The sequence below is a fragment of the Chionomys nivalis genome, chromosome 16, assembly GCF_950005125.1.
Source record: "Chionomys nivalis chromosome 16, mChiNiv1.1, whole genome shotgun sequence".
Taxonomy (NCBI): Eukaryota; Metazoa; Chordata; class Mammalia; order Rodentia; family Cricetidae; genus Chionomys; species Chionomys nivalis.
Genome location: NC_080101.1, coordinates 17,431,614 through 17,447,991, shown reverse-complemented (window position 1 = coordinate 17,447,991; position 16,378 = coordinate 17,431,614). Strand labels below are relative to the sequence as shown.

The following is a 16,378-nucleotide window of genomic DNA, read 5'->3' as shown; positions in this document are numbered from 1 at the left end:
TTTTTCCATGTCATTATGCTTGTTTTGAATATGTTCTTGGCCACATAAAATTCCATCCTCTTGATGCACCTGTTTTCGTTGAAGCAAAGACACATGCTGTGTTTTTCAATCACGCTGGTCTCTTAAATGTCAATGAAAATACTTTGGGCTGATCTCCCATGAGCCTCTTGTGAATGTGAAGTTCTTACATCCCGTTTTTAAAGCGTGTTCCGGTGTCAACACAGCTCTGGACACTAGATACAATGGATAGGTAGTGAGCACTCTGAAGACTAAGCCAGTCAGCTTCTGCTCCCTTGGGCTTCTGAGCGCCCACAAAGGCTTTCAAGTGTCTACAGGTGTCACAGGTCCTTTTCTAGTTTGTGACAGCTGAAAGTAGTCTGTTTTATTTCCACCTCCTGGGACAGCAGTTAGCACAGTCTTATAACCTCAGAGGTAAAACGCTTACAAATTTACAGGCACACCGCTTAGAAGTTTTAATTTACGAGCTACGTGAATTTGAGCACCAGGAAGGGTTTTTGCTACCTCCAAGGTTAGCTCAGGTAATACACCCCACCGAGCCACACTCTCTCGGCCCCAAGAGTGTGAATAATTTTAATTGTTTCCATGTCTTCTGAGAGACTGAGGAAGCTTTAAAATAAGCTGTAGGCAGTATGTTTTTGATCTCTTTAGGGATAACAAACGAAGCATAAATGAAGCCCTTAATCCTCCGGAGGGCACTGTGGAACCACATTCCACTCCTAGGGCTGTTTGCTTGGGGAAGGCTCTTTTGTTACTCAGATTCTGTGGGGACTGCAAGACCAGGCCTCCAGAGAAAACTTTTCATAATTTCATTTACTTTAAAAGACAAAATGTAATTGTGTGTATGTGTGTGTGTGAAACTAGAGGGTTCAGGTTTACTGTAAAGTGCTCTCTGATAAAACTGAGCAACGCAAAGCATAACTGAGCCATGTGTACCTGGAAATGCGCGTTTGGGTAAGGAATTGTCCTTTTGTATTGTACGGAGCAAACGTGAACCACATGTTGTATAATTTCCCATCCGGGTAGCTCTCAACTCCAACACTATTTAATACAAAACTGAGTAGCTTCAAAACAAATTTACATTCTCTGTCAAGGTGACACTGGCTGTCCTCCTCCACAGCCGTGTTAATGTGTAAGTTCTTTTCCAAGCCGGAATCAAAACAAAGATTTCTGTTCAGATAAAATATTATAGGTTTATTTAAAACTTATTTCTCACCTTGAGTATGCAAAATACAAACTCCACAAAATGTTCATTTCTTTACTTTGTAGTTTACAAATATACAAAATAGAAGTTTGCTTAAATTTATATTACATATTTATTAAGGCAAGGAACTATATAGAAAAACACATTTGTTCTGCTTAAAGGCATACTTGGGAATAAACCATTGTACAAATTATTGCACATCTGAAACCACAGTGCATAACAGACTGTCTGCATAAAACTGTTACAGAATAAACCAGGTATATTTACCTGATTTAGGTCATAAATGTAGATCGGAAGACAAAAATAGATTTTCCTTGTCAAAGTATGCAGCAGTTGGAGAACTTTGGCTCCCTCATTTGGTACCTTTAGAACCGCGACTCACCAAGCACCATCGTGTAGGCTATTAGAACATGTTCTGTACCTGAATTGCTTCCTCTTCCTCTGACAGAATAATGGCTTTTTAGAAGGCAAAGAGCATACAAGGTGATCTTTACATGTATATTGCATCATCGAAACACAATTCAAGGGAATCCTGACCTTCCCTCCCCGACTCATCGATCTAACGCATACCCTGATATCCACAACTTCCAGTTTCCCCTGGCATTTTGTCAGTCCAGGCGTGTTCAAGTTGGAGTCGACATTGGAATGACAGAAGATCTGGTCTCAGACCCCATCTCTTTTGTGAGTTTTTTCTTTTATTTTTTTTTGTTTGTTTTTGGTATTTTTTTTTGTTTCGTTTTTTTGTCTCTTGGACTCTTCTCCTGATTATCCATTCACAAGCTGACTTGCTGGGAACTTGACCATGATTGTAGCGCTTGCCAGCCGGGCTCCTCCCCTCGTGGGAGGACAGTGTGAAAGGTTAAGAAGAATACTGAACTCTCTCCTGGCAGTGTGGGTCCCATCCACTCCGTGGGATTTAAAAGTGCCTCTTCATGTGTAAGGCGAGGTGGTCCGACCGGGAAAAGGCCCTGTCGCACTTCTGGCACTGAAAGGGACGGTGCCCTGTGTGTTTGCGGTAGTGCCTGGTCAGTTCATCCGAGCGGGCGAATTTCCACCCACAGCCATCCCAGTCACAGTGGTAAGGTTTCTCACCTGGAAAGAGAAAGGGAGAGAGGGCTGCTAAAGCCATGGCTAGGATGATTCGCCCCTCTAAAGACTAGAGGACAAAGAGTAAAACCAACTGCCGGGGCACACTCCACCCTCTCAAAAAACAAAACAACAACCCAGGAATGCCTTTATGACACTGAAGGGTCACGCTGAATCAGATGATAAATAAGAACACGTGTATGAGCTTAAACTCATAAACAGTAGTTAGCAGCAACGAAAAATGCAAATGCCCACTCAATAGAACTGATGTTTTCATTCGTTTGAACCTAGCCAGTCTTAGAAATGGCCTGGGAAATGATTGGGAGTTATTTCTGCCCAAACCAAATGTATCCTATCCCATTAGGCTGGGTCCAAGATGCCACGGGTGGCTAATTTCTCCGGCAGAGTCATTCCGGTTGTTTTAATAGACACATTGACGAAGACTTTACCCATTTAATGACTACCTTCAAATGTTTTGTCACTCTGAGACTGGGGTTCTTGACCAGACTGGCCTGAAGAACAACTGATCCTTTCAACCTAGTCTCTTCAGTGTTCCTAACTACAAGATTGAGTGTCACCACAGCCAGCTTGCAGGGACAACTTGTATCGGCAGTTTTAAAACAAAATCCCCAGGAACCACAGCTATTAGATTCTTGGAATGTAAATCCAATCTAATTATTTGAAAAGACTAGAATAGAGCTAAGGGTACAGAGATCTAGGGAGAGGCGGGAACAACCAGGAAAAAATCTGCAACATTTTAAACTTTCCTTTTCAAGATACCACGGTTGTGCATTGCAAACTACAACTTCTCGCTGCTTACCAAGCTAGGAGGGGCAGGCAGGCACACACAGGAAACTCCCTATCTTTTAAAGGCCCGGTGAGAAACTGCACATTCAGGCAGCAGATAGCATCCATCAAACAAAAGGCTTCTGGGCAAAAACACAGGCGCCTCTTTGCTGCCCTCCTCTGTGATCCAGGAGATGGAGAAGAGATACACCCCAGCACCCAAGAAAGCCCTAAGGAGTCCACAGCCAGCCTATCTATGCGCAGACAGACAGCAACCCTCCTCCACAGCGCTGGTCCCCTCACCTGTGTGAGTTCGAAGGTGTGCCTTGAGATGAGAACTCTTCGTATAGGTTTTGCCACAGCCTGCATAGTCACAAGTGTGGGTGGCCGTTCTTTTCCGGGGCCACGACCTTCTTCCCCTCTTTGGCTTGGGCTCCTCTGGCAGGCAGGAACCCGGTGGCATTAGTTCTAGGGGTAAAGAAAGTGGGGGGTCAACTTCATTCTGGAGAGTCTCTGAGAACCCCCTCCCCTGCAGAGGCAAAATTCCTTAGCAGCAGCTCTACCGATCCCTTCCCCTACTGACCTTGGTAATGGAGAGATGGGACTTGAGACTGCATCTGGTCTGGCAGGAAAGGAGGGTAGTTGGGCCCCGCATGGGGATGAAATCCTGGCGGAAGAGGCAGGCCAGGGTGACAGTCCCTGCTGCTCAGCAGTTCCTCGGGACTCATGGTAGGGGTAGTCCTGGTGGGGAGTTGACGCCCCAGGGAAAAGTCGTGTGTGCTGGGCCGGTGCCCATTGCTGAGCTGGGGTCCAGCGCCCAAGTGGGTCTCTAGGGACCGACCGACTGTGCAGGAGGAGACCGACTCTTGCTTAATCTTTGGGCACATGCGCGGCGGGCCACCGCTGTAGGGCGCCACCACCACAGGGTGGCTGCCGTCCGGGCTGCCTTTGCTAACACTGATGACCGACGGGCTGCTGTACTCGCTGCCAGGGGTGCTCAGCGACGCCTTCAGCACAAACTTGCCCATCAGCCCGCCACCTGGCGGCTGAGGCTGCTGTGGTGGAATGTACACTGGGTCCAACTCCGGCCGCAGGAGCTCGGCCACGAAGCCGCCCGAGGGGCTCACGTCATTGATGTCCGCCAGGTTGAAGGGGGCCGTGGGAGGTGGCGCAGACTCTCGCGGGTAGAGGAGCCCTCCACCTGTGTTGCCGGCAGCCACGCCCGGGTCACCTCCGGCCCGGATCGGATAACTGAAGCTGCAGGTGGAGGGCGCACTGGCAGGGCCGCTGCTCGCCGGGGAGGACGAGGATGAAGCTGAGGCCGAGGTGGTCACAGTGGCGGCCACCGATTCCTGGTGGGATAGCGAGTTGGAGAGGATAAAGTCTAGGTCCAGGAGATCGTTGAACTCCTCGGTCTCCCTCCGTGGTAGGAGGGCCGGATTGTTACTGCTGCAAGCTGCTCCAGCTCCACCGCTCTCCAGGTCTGTGGCCACCGTCGCCGCCAGGTCGTAGGGGCGGCCGGGAAGTGGGGGAAGTCGCTTCATGTGAGAGAGCTCCTCTCGCCAACGCTGCCAAGGGCAGAGACGGAGAGAGAAGCAGTTAGTGGTAGCCCCCTGTTGCCACCCCTAGTATTGACTTGGTGGGTGAAATACACTAGCACCTCTGCCATAGGAACTGGACAATCTCAGCCAACACCCGGGTAAGAGGCAGCACGTCGGTTCTACCTCAAACTGGTGCGGCACCTCCGCCAGCCCAATTCTCTTACCCGCCAGATACCCGAGACGCCCCAGTCGCCCACAGAATTGGGACACTAGGACATTGTGGTTTTCTCTCCATGCACTAGAGCCACCCCGCCGCCCACGCGTTTTAAGCTCACTCGGGCCCAGAGGGTCTCGAGACTTGGCCACCAATGGCCCGCATGCGCCCACCCCACGGCCGTGACGAGAACCGCTGTGCGCCCCTGGCGGTACCGCAGTGCCGGGACCACACGCACTTAAGGCCGACTCAAGGGCCGAGGAGCTACCCTGGGAAGGCTGTAGAGTCCCAAAGGAGGGCAATTCTTGTCTTAGCCAGGGGCTCTTAGTGACCCCTGGATCCCGCCCATCCACCCCATTCCATCCGCAGAAATCTACCGGGCACTAAAGCCACACTCACGTTATTCGGGGCACCTGCTGGACGCAGTGTCTTCTCCCTTCCCGCCGGGCCGGACGCGAACGTGGAGAAGGACGGGAGCAGAGCGTCGCTGACAGCCATGTCAGACTCGCCAGGTGGCTGCCTGCGGGCCGGGCGGGGCGCACAAGGACCAGGAGTCAGGGGCCACCCTGGCCACCGCTTTGAGGTTTCCCACCAGTCCTCATCCCCTTCTGCTCCCCAAGCCCAGCATCTCACCTACCTCATTAATGTGGGGGCCCAGAAGGTCCTCCGAAGTCCGAAGAAGAGAGAGGGGTACCCAAACCCCAAAGTCAACGAAGATTAAAATCAACTTTAGAAACGAAACCCCAAACCAAAACCCCCAAACTGCCCGAGATCCTTCTTCTTTGGATTCAATATAAACCGGAGATGTCTTTTTAAAAAAGTTCCTTTGTATACAAAAATGCTTACAAAAGTTGTAAACTCTTATAAAAATAGACAAATCAGCAGGGCAAATAAGTAGGTCCGATGGCCAGGCTGCACGCTCTTGGACTCAGCAGTGTCCTCCACCGTTGTCGCGGCCACTGTGGCTGTCGGCGGCTCAGGGGCTGTGGTCCGGGCGGTGGGCGGGCGGCGCCGCCAGGTGAGAATGGCCGCGGTGGCGCGGAACTGCGAGCTGGGCGGTGGCGCGGGGTGCGGAGTCCTGGGGGCTGTGCCGGGTGCGCGCGGCCATGGGCGCGGGTCACGGGCGGGTGGCTGGGTGGGGGGCCAGAGGGGCGGGGAGGGGCACTCGGCGGCTCCGGGTGCCGCCGCCGCCCGCCACCGCCTCTGCTCCCCGCGCGCCCGGAGCCGCGCTCGCTCTCTTGGCCGGGGAACTGCCGGCGGCCGCGGCGCGCTTCTTACTTATAACTTCTCGCTTGCTAGCTCCCCGCCTCCTCCCCGTGGCGCCCGGGGCTCCGCCGCCAGGCCCCGCCCCCTGCCTTTCTTCTCTCCGCCTTCCCGCCTCCCCCCCCGTGCGTTGCCATGGCAGCTAAATAAACAAACTCCACGCACGTGGGGGCGGGGGCGAGGGAGGGGCACGGGCGGGGCGGGGCCGGGCCGTGACGCCAGCCGGGCAGCTGGCGGGCTGGAGCCGTGCTGACGCCGGCGGCGCTGGCGGCGACGGCTGCTCCGGCACTGGGATTCCGGCTTGGCTTCCGTGGCCGCGCGACTTAGGGTCCTCTGCGCGGCCACGGTCGGCTCCCTGGGCTCGAAAGCCCTGCCGCGGGAACCCTGGCAGGGACGGAGTTCCGTGGGGGAAGGCGGCGGCGCGCCCCTACTCTTGCTCGCGGTTGCGCTTGTCGAGTCGTCTGCGCACCCGAGAGCGCGATTATCCGCGTGACTCATCCAGCCCGCCCTCCCTAGCATACGCACGCAGAGGCCGGGCTGTGTCGGCGCTGGGCCTAGCCTGGCGCGGGTGCCCGTGGGGCCTCCTGCAGGGTGGGGGTAAGGGCCGGGTGATGGGGGGCTAGGAGTCTCAGTAGCTCCGGGGAGTGTGCCGCTTCTGCGACCGCGGAAAAAGGCCGAGATTGGGCACGTAGTTAATGGTTTTGATACTGGAAGGAGCAACGAAGGGAGTGGAAAGGTTCCAGATTGACTTGCGGGAAGGGGAGCGCGGAGAGGAATCGAGGCGGGGAGATACCTTTCACCAGGGATCTCAAAGCTCTTTACAAGCTACGCACTCGCACTCTCAGTTTGAAGATGAGAAAAGTGAGTCATAAAGAGGTGAAGCGGCGAGGTAAAGGTCATAGGACAATTCGCTCCCTTCAGTTTAGGTTCCGAGCTGGCCAAAGGGGCTTCGCTGGGAGGTGACCGTGTTCTAGGAAGCGGAACATTGCGATGGGACCCTAGTTCTCCATAAGTGGCATCCCAGGCCCTTGCCCACCGGGAGGAGAAAAGGAATCGGTCTTTTTTCAGTCTCCTCTTCCCATCCCCACTATCTTCTTAGTGCGTGATCAGTAATTTTCCAGCCTGGAAATGTTTTCGCCCTCATCTCTACAAACAGTACTTAAAAAAAAGAAACAACAACCCTCAAAACGTGAGTGTGGTGTTCAGTATCACTTGCTAACGTAGACTAGGTGTTTACTTTGGATTGGGGAGCGAAGAGCTGGGCTTCCGCTGCCCTCAAGGTTGAATCCCCTCACTCCAGGCGGAGTCAGCGGAGGGCGGGGGTTCGGTTGGAGACGGAAGAAAGCGACTTAGGAAAGGGGTCGATGCTCCAGTACAGGCGGCGTATACACTCGTGCCACGTCCCCTGTCGTTTCACCTGTTTGAGTCCCGGAATCCTGGGACCTATATTAGTTTTCTTCGGAATATTTGTCATCCTGAATTTTCCACTTCTGGCCGACCACAGACGCGTTCTTGGAATGTATCTCGTCCCAATGAAATGAGGCTGCCCAGTCTGTAAAAGGGAGATTAAAGCTGGGCGCCTTGGAGGAGCGACTTTTCATTCTTTGACTTTTGGCGGAGGGCTGGGAGGACTTTCGGGATATGGGGGTGGGGAAGAGCGCGGCTTCTGCTGGAGATGGAACCCCTCCCTCATGTGACCTCGAGGGGTTCAACCCCACTCCCACGGGACTAGGCCAGTTTAACTTTTGAAAGCTTTACTCTTTCAAACAAAACAACAACAAAAAGAACACCTGTTCCCAACCCCCACCGTCATTGTGATGGCAAAAAACCGACGTGGAACGTTAGGAGTGGGCACTGTTTGGAAAGTGAGCCAGTTTAAAGCCAGAGTCCCAAACCCCTGATGAACTTGGATGAGCCCATGCCTGACAGCCACCACCCGTAGGATGTAAACACCTATGTCAGGAGTTGGAATTTACGACTTGGGCTCTAGGTGGTTTCAGCCCCATTTTTATTTACCTAGGACAGTAGCCCTGCCCCCTCCGAGGCTCTCACCAAGTAACCACCACAATGAAAAAACAATACTTCGCGGATGAATTGGAAAGCCACTATTATTATGTCATATAATCAAGGCACGGCTCTGAAACGCAACTGAAAAAGATGGTTTCCCAACAGCTTTCTGGAGGATAAAAGCCAGCAGGGTTATTCTTGTGATTGCATCATAGAAGGAAATCTGTATATTCATCCCAGATTTCTGAAAGAGCTGTGAAGTTCCAACCAGCTCACCTCCTTTCAAGGCAGGTGCCGGGTGTGACAACAGGTTATGACCCTCCCTCTCTTCAAAACAGGTAGGGCCAGAAGAGTTAAATCCCTGCCCTATGTAATTTATAAACATGAGGCTGTGTAAACCTTTGATGACTAAATTGCACTCTAAAATAATAATAATAGAAGACACCCTTTAAAGAAGAATTAAATACTGGTGACTTTATTTCAGCAAACTCATATTACAAGTTTTGTGGTATGGAAGTTAATTATTGATGTCCTTGGAGCTTTAAAATCATTTTTTTTTCCAGCACAAACTGCAGTCGTTGGCAGATGATGTGCTGGGGGATGAATGCCCAGCCGTAGAGGACTGGGAGAGGTGGAGATGGCTGTGTGGGTGTTTCACGTGCAGGACTCTAAACCATAGCAGTGCACAGGTCTGGGCACATGGAGTACCTGGTCACCTGTACCCTGGCCTAACTTTATTGTGCGTAGCTGCCAATAGGACTCAAGGAAAGGTATTTTTAAAAATTGCTGTGCAGAGTTTCAGTGTTGCCCAGTCTGGTCTGGAACTTACTATGTAGCCCAGCCAGGCCTTGAACTCACTTCAGTCCTGTTCATAAGTGCTGGAGTCATAGGCATCAGTCACCAGGCCCAACAAAACCTGCTTTGTTTATTTTTGTTTTTTCGTTTTTGGTACTGGGAGTTGAATATAGGGCCTAACTCCAGCAAGGTGAGCACTCTGCAGCTGATCATCCTTGGGTTAATAGCTGCTTGTTCTTAAAGGCAAGAGGACAGGCCCCAGTGACTTCTGTACAATGCCAACAGTGAGGACTTGAACCCTTGACAGGCACCAAGTCGTTTTCAGCTCCTGTTGCTGTCTTTTAAAGGCCACCCTCATTTAAGCGTCACCATCTGTTTGGTTTTTGAGACTTGGCCTTTTTGTGTTTCCCAGGTTGGCCTTGAGTTTCTGGGATCAAGCATTCCTTCTGCCCTAAGCTCTTGAGTGTCCGGAATTGCAGGCTCGTACCACCACCAAGGCCACTGTGCTTGGCGTGACCTTCAGACTTCTGCAGAGGTTAAGAAAGTGGGTTGCAAAAGTTGGGCGTGATGGTCCATGCCTGTAATCCTGCATTGGAAGGCTGAGGCAGGAGTACCTAAAATTCAAGGCCAGCCTGACTTCGGCAGTAAAATGTCTTGGGAAGGGGTAGTGGGCGAGGGGTGGGGGATGGGGGATGGGTGGGGGATGGGGGTGGGGGGGACGAAGGGTGGGGGATGGGGGTGGGGGAGGGGGCCTATGGGAGATTGCTTTGACACTACATTGTCTAATTTAACTGCTGGTTTGTAACTTGGCAAGTGACCTCACTTTGCCCATTTCCTTTTCTATAAAATGGGGATATTAATAGAAGCCAATTCTTAGAGTAATGAGGCTCTAATTAGATCATCTAAAGAAGTGAGCTCAAGTCTTGACACGTAGGACTTAATAGGTTTTAGTATTCCCAGTTTTCTCCAGGCATCATGCATTTCAGATGGATGGGGACCCCTGTTTCATCCGCTGCGGTATCTCCAGCTGCTCATTTAGTACCTGCCTAACACATGGGTGTGCTCTGCGGACTGCTGCATGAAGGAGTCATGCACTTTCCCCTCTGGGAGCAGTCTGTTGCCAGGAAGCTGGGCCTTCAGCTCTCAACTCCAGACTCATTATCCGCCCCCCATCAAAACCAGTCGCTCAGACTCCTACAGCTTCGGCCCTCTTCCCCAGCTTTCTGTGGTGAAGCCTGGGTTTTCTTCAAGTTCTTGCTCATCTTGCCCTAAGCACGCAGGCATTCACCAAGGTTGGCAAATTCGATTCCTAAATCGCCCCACTATTTTCCAACTTCCTGGCTGCCTTGGTTCAGCTTTTAGTCATGGCTGTAGTCCCCAGATTGACCCCCTCTTCCTTTTGAGTGTTTTGTATCCCAGGCTGGCCGCCTGGAACTCTCTAAGTAGCAGAGGTAGAAAAGGATGACCTTGAACTTCCAACCCTCCCACAGATGTCTGGGTGCTGGGATTGTAGGGAGACACCGTTGAAATCACTTTATGCTTATTTGGTGCTGATGATGGAACCCAGGGCTTCATGTATCCTAGGCTAGCACTCTGCCAACTGAGCTACGTCCCCAGCCCTCTCAATAGACATTTTTGCCTAGAGAAGAAGCAAGACCTAGCTGCTTATCCCTGGCTAGATCAAATGCTTCCTCCTCTGACCCTAGATAAACTTTCCAGAATCTTCCCTAGAGACTAGCTGAAGATTCTTAAGTCTCAACTCTTAAACCCATGCATCTGTGATGTCTGTTTTTATCAGCTGTTTTTCCTGTCGAAATATCTTCTGTGCTGGGTTCTAATTACAGTAGAAACCCAAAATTGTTATTTCATCGTTTTCCATATTATTTATCCATTCTTATTTGTTTATTGATTGATTGATTGATTGATTGATTTTGTGTGATACACATATAGAAGTCAGAGGAAAACTTTCCAGTGTTGGTTCTTTCCTTCTGGCATCTAGTGTTCAGTCTCTGGGATTGAACTCAGGGTGCCTGACTGGGCAGCAAGCTCCTTACACTCTGAGCCTCACTGGTCTCCAGTTCTCACCTTTTTCATAGCGTTCTCTCAAGTCCAGCAGGGTGGGACTTAACTTTTATCCCTTTTATTCCTGTACCCTCTTCTTTTTCCTTTTGTAAAGTTCTGTGATTGAAAATAAAGGTTAAAATCCTTGACTTTGTTTTACCAAAAGCGAGCGAGCAGCCCGGACCTAGGCATTGTACTAAAGGAGCTGGACAAAGCTCGCGAGCAGCCCGGGCCCAGCCACTGTACTAAAGCAAACTTGAAAACACAAACAAAAATAACCAAAACCCAAACCAAAACCAAATGGAGTCAACTCTCTTCTCCAGCCAAATTCATTGCCTTTCAAAACCCAGAACTTTGGGTATTGAAGTTTTTAGAGCAGAAAATGAATCACAGACATTTAAGAATCAATTCTCAGAAATTTAATTAAAATCTCTTTCATGAACTCTTAAGTTTGATCACTTAAGTTGCATGCACACACACACACAACACACGCACACATACATAACACACACATATGTGCACACACACATGCACACACATACACATACCACACAAGCATGCACACACATACACAATGCAACACACAAGTGTGCACACATGCACACACATACACACACACACACACACACGGTCCAATACATTCTTTAGGTGATTTACAGAGGAAATTTAAAATTAATGAGATCAAGCCGGGCGGTGGTGGCGCACGCCTTTAATCCCAGCACTTGAGAGGCGGAGGCAGGCGGATCTCTGTGAGTTCGAGACCAGCCTGGTCTACAAGAGCTAGTTCCAGGACAGGCTCCAAAACCACAGAGAAACCCTGTCTCGAAAAACACCAAAAAAAAAAAAAAATAAAATTAATGAGATCACCAATTATTTTAAAGACTTCTGATGTTGTGTGTTCTTGATACAAGTTCTCACTCTGGAGCACAGGCTGCCCTTAAACTCATGGCGGTCCTCCTGCCTCAACCTGGATGACAGTGCTGAGATCACAGTCTGAGGTACAATGTTCTGTTTCAGTTTCTTTTTTCTTATTCTAGTCTTTGAGATAGGTTCTCACTATGTAGTCCTGGCTGTCCTGATTTCAGTAGGTCACCAAACTTAACCATAGTTCTCCTGCCTCTCTTCCCAGTGCTGATAGAGAAAGTTTGCCCTAACGTGCCTGACTAGGTTTCTTATTCTGTCAACCCAGAAGAAATTACCTTTTAAGAGTAATATATTACAATAATAACTTTTAAAAAAGAAATTAGGGGCTATTACAAGCCATCATTAACCATATGATTTCTTTTTAAGCACGCAAGAAGAATCCCACTGGATACAATATTCATTTGTAACATTTAAAAGTTGATGAGCTGAACAGATGAGGTGGGACAAAGCCTGTAATCCCAACCCTTAGGTGGTAGAGGCAGGAGGGTCAGGGATGCAAAGCTGTCCTAAGTGACAGGAGACTGTTTCCAGGAAGCAGAATGACTAAAGGAAAAATGAGTCGGACATGGCCACACACATGTGTGCGCACACACACGAGCACACATACACACGTGCCTACGTGTGTGTGTTTCAGGGCCTAAGAAGATTAAAATGAAAGTTGGAATTTTCTTCTTGCCCCGTCCACCAAGTTTTACTTCTTCTGGGCGTAGGGGAGACTCTGCTCCAAAGGAGAACTGACCTGTTGTTCAAGACTCTACCGTGTACAGCTGAGAGCCTTTGGTGCCTGGCTTTTCTGCTGGGGACACTCGCCTTTCAGAGGAAAGCACAGTTTCCGGGTGTCAATCATATTGGAGATATTTTTCTTTTTCATTAGGCAAAGTGTAGGATTTAGGAATGAGTTGAAAATGAATGCTTCACACCCTGAGAAATGCAAACAAGAACCAAGTCGTTCTGTGTTTAATTTTCTTCTCAGTCTGTGGGCCAGAGGATAGGTTATTTTTGCCAATATGACTTTAGGTCCTTTGAGCCAGGGAAATGATTTTTTTTTCTTTAAAAAAATTAACAATGCATTTGATTGCTCTGGTGATTCTTTTCTTTGACATTGTGTTTGTTGGTCAGTTCTAATGTCCTGGCTTGTGGGAAGAGGGCTGTAAAGACAACTAGAGCCAGCGTTCAGAAAGGGAAACAGAAGGCCGGGAGAGCTCTGTAGCAGGGCTCTGCATGTCTCGTATTGCATTTGATGCACACGAACCAGTCCAGACGCTTCCTCTTCATGTGTCTCTATCAGGAAAGACCAGCGTCGTCTGCGAAGAGAAAGCCCCCCCCCCAGTGTTACCTCATCTTGGTAGATCTTGGTAGACCATCAAGGAAGGACTCCATTCAGAGTGAACTCAAGTCTGTAGATACATTTTATTTTCTGGCTGCTAAATTTAACCAACCTAGTTCTCCATGCGCCAAGTGTTGTGGGAAACGTTGAAATGTCGAATTCAACGTTCGGATGTTTCATTCAGCAAGCTCAGGGTTCTGTTAGAACAGAACCTCATTTGCGCGCCTTTCAAGACAAAACAGTACTGTTGATTTATCCAACGAGAGATTATCGTATCTTGAGTTTGGTTTTTTTTTTTTTTTTTTTTTTTTTTTATTTTGGTTTTTCGAGACAGGGTTTCTCTGTGGTTTTGGAGCCTGTCCTGGAACTAGCTCTTGTAGACCAGGCTGGTCTCGAACTCACAGAGATCCACCTGTCTCTGCCTCCCAAGTTTTGAATCATTTTGCTGTAACTCATTTAAGCGGGGTGGGGTGGGGGTGGGGCTCGACAGAAGTCACTGGCCTGTGGAAGACGGGAGAATGGTAGGAAAGGAAAGGCTGCCAAGACTTCCGGGGAAATTCATGAATGAAGCCACCCAAGGATTCAGCCCGAGACCTTGGTGACCTTTAGCACGCTGACCCCTTAGTAGCAGTGCATTTAACTGTGAGATGGGTCACGAGTCTATCTGTTTCACAGGCTGCTGTGAACACCACGTGAAATGGTAGACGCGAAAGGTACCACTACTGTTACTTTTGCCCCTCAGTCCATGAGACTTGACATAATCACTTCTGCAGTGCCCAGCGCTGGGCCATGATGCACTGGTTTGGCTCAGAGATTGGAATGCATTGTCTCCCGGTTGTGGTCCTACGGTCAGTGGTATTGCAAGCGATGCAGCAGTCTAGGACCAGGTTCACCTAAATTTCAGAGATTTTTTTTTTAGCTGGGGCCAGTTGCAAATTGAGACTCACACTAAACGGGTTGGGGTCATAACTGGTGAAGGCGTGTGTTTTTGTTAAATCCAGAAGATAGTGACATCGAGCTATACAAACTAAGAGCTTGCTAGGCAGGTTGGTACGCTTCTGAAATCCCAGAATTCCAGAGGTGGAGGCAGGAGCATCAGAAGTTCGGGGTCTTCTGCAGGTCTTGCCCTTTGATTCCATCCTAGTCATTTCAGAAGAGATTCAGAATGTCAGAGAACATTTATGGATTATACCATGCTTAGCAAAAGTCCTTTGCTTCTATTAGTATTTAAGGGAAATATTCTTTTGAAAATAATGCCTGCTTATTTTTGTTTCTTAAAGAAACAATGTGTGTTTTAATTAAAAAATTCCAGCCTACCACCTATCCAGATATGGCCTCAATGAATAGCTTTCTATGTAAAATTTCGAGTTCCTATATTAGTATGCATATGGAAATTGTTAATTTTTTTGAAGCGATATTCCTAGCCCAGGATGGCTTGAAACTCAGTATGTAGCCCAGGCTGGTCTCAAAGTCAAGATCTTTTGTCTCACCCTCCTGAGTACGGGGACTATCGTGATGACATCACAGGCATACATGTCACCACATCTGGCTCTTGTCTTTGATTTTCTTTTAGTTTTGAGACAGGGTCTTACTATGTACCCCAAGATGGATTTGAACTTGTAGAAGCTCTCCTGCCAATGCCTACCAGATGCTGAAGTGATTGGCACGCATCACCACACCTGGATCTGGCTTCTCTTCCCTCTTTCCCTCCCTCCCTCCCTCCCTCCCTCCCTCCCTCCCTCCCTCCCTCCCTCCCTCCCTCCCTCCCTCCCTCCTGACTCACCCCCCTTCCTACCAGGGATCTACCACCCACTCACGTGAGCTACCTGCCCCCACCCCATCTATGAGCTTCTCTGCATTGCTGCCCAGGGCACATGTTACGATCTTACTCTATATTGTGGTTTAAATCTGAATGGTCAGCAATAGGTCAAAATTTTGAGTCCTTAGTCCCCAACTTAGGACCTTGTTTTGGAGACACCAGAGCCTTTGGGAGGCAGAGCCTGGCTGGCAGAAATAGGTCGTTAGGGGTGGGCCTGTGCACATTGTACTGTCCTCTGGTTTGAACCCCTGCCAGACCGTGGCCGTGTGATTAGCCATCAGCACAGGCTCCTCGAACCCTGGACTGGGCTGCCATCTCACTTTCACCACGGTGGAGGACAGAAATCTCTGAAACTATGATCCCAAATAAACCTTTCCTTCCTTACATTATGTCTGCCTGGCAGTGTGCTCACAGCAACACCAATCTACTAGTATCTGCATGGGTAACCATCTGGGTAACTCAGACCTTTACGGTGGGAAGCTTGGACTTCTCCCTAACTCTAGAAAGATGGAAAGTGTACCAAGTTAGAATGGACATGGAGTAGCCATGCCCTAGCCCACACAAGCAGAATCAGGGGCCTGGTGAGCAGAGGGTACTCGCTCTTTGCTGGCAAGGCGGCATGAGAAAGCAGGTGTCTGGACGCTTGTCTAAGCTCAGGCATCAGACAACAGTGACGAAGGAAGCCTGTGACATGTGCTTCTGGGAGCCCTCTTCCCACCTGTCTCGGCACACACCCAGGCAAGCAAGCCCTCCCTGGGGGCTTCTCAGAGCCTGGATCTGCCTAGGAAGTTGGCATACCTCATACCCACAACAACCCCGCACAGTGGATATCATCCAAGTTTGCTGAAGAAGTGGGGAAGCTGGAAATGAAATATCAGTTATTTCCAGCCCCTTTTGAGACAAATCCATCACTGGGAGGCTTGCACCCCCACAACTGTGCAGGCAGGAATCCAGGCGGGCAGGGCGAGTCTCCTGGGTCTGACTAGTCTCCCCTCCACAGGTAAAGGAGAGATTTCCTGGGAATACCAGAGACATCTGGATGATCCCCTTCCCACCAATACCCAAGTTCAGTCACAAGAATCAGCCTAAGCCACATGTCACAGCTATGTCCCATTGACTCTGGATCTTTGTTATTCAGGAGAGGGCTGCAACTGAGCACAGTCCTTTGCTGGCTGAGCCCCTGTTCTGGAATGTCTGAGCTGTCCAGCATGGCCAGTGTGTAAATGTCAAGTAAACATCAAATTCAAGTGCAATCTAACCATTGTCCTGGAACTGTTTGCTTTAGATATAATAGTTAGCAGGAAGAGGAGAAGGAGAGGCAGGGAGAGAATGT

At 49.6% G+C, this 16,378-nt stretch overlaps 1 protein-coding gene across 1 annotated transcript; it reads right to left on the bottom strand.

Annotated features, from left to right (window-relative positions):
- Positions 1-1,197: 1,197 nt before the first annotated feature.
- Klf4 (KLF transcription factor 4) lies at positions 1,198-6,089 on the bottom strand. Its single transcript, XM_057790608.1, has 5 exons — positions 5,487-6,089; positions 5,249-5,369; positions 3,678-4,662; positions 3,398-3,562; positions 1,198-2,314 (listed from the first exon to the last, which is right to left on the bottom strand). The coding sequence occupies exons 1-5, from the start codon at positions 5,489-5,491 to the stop codon at positions 2,139-2,141; spliced, it is 1,452 nt and encodes a 483-aa protein (XP_057646591.1). The 5' UTR covers positions 5,492-6,089; the 3' UTR covers positions 1,198-2,138.
- Between the last annotated feature and the right edge of the window lie 10,289 nt (positions 6,090-16,378).

Excerpts from the sequence above, each read along its gene's own strand:
- Klf4 (XM_057790608.1), bottom strand. Across the intron at positions 3,563-3,677 it reads CCCATCTCTCCATTACCAAG|AACTAATGCCACCGGGTTCC; the intron begins GTCAGTAGGGGA and ends CTTTACCCCTAG. Across the intron at positions 2,315-3,397 it reads ACACCTTCGAACTCACACAG|GTGAGAAACCTTACCACTGT; the intron begins GTGAGGGGACCA and ends TTCTCTTTCCAG.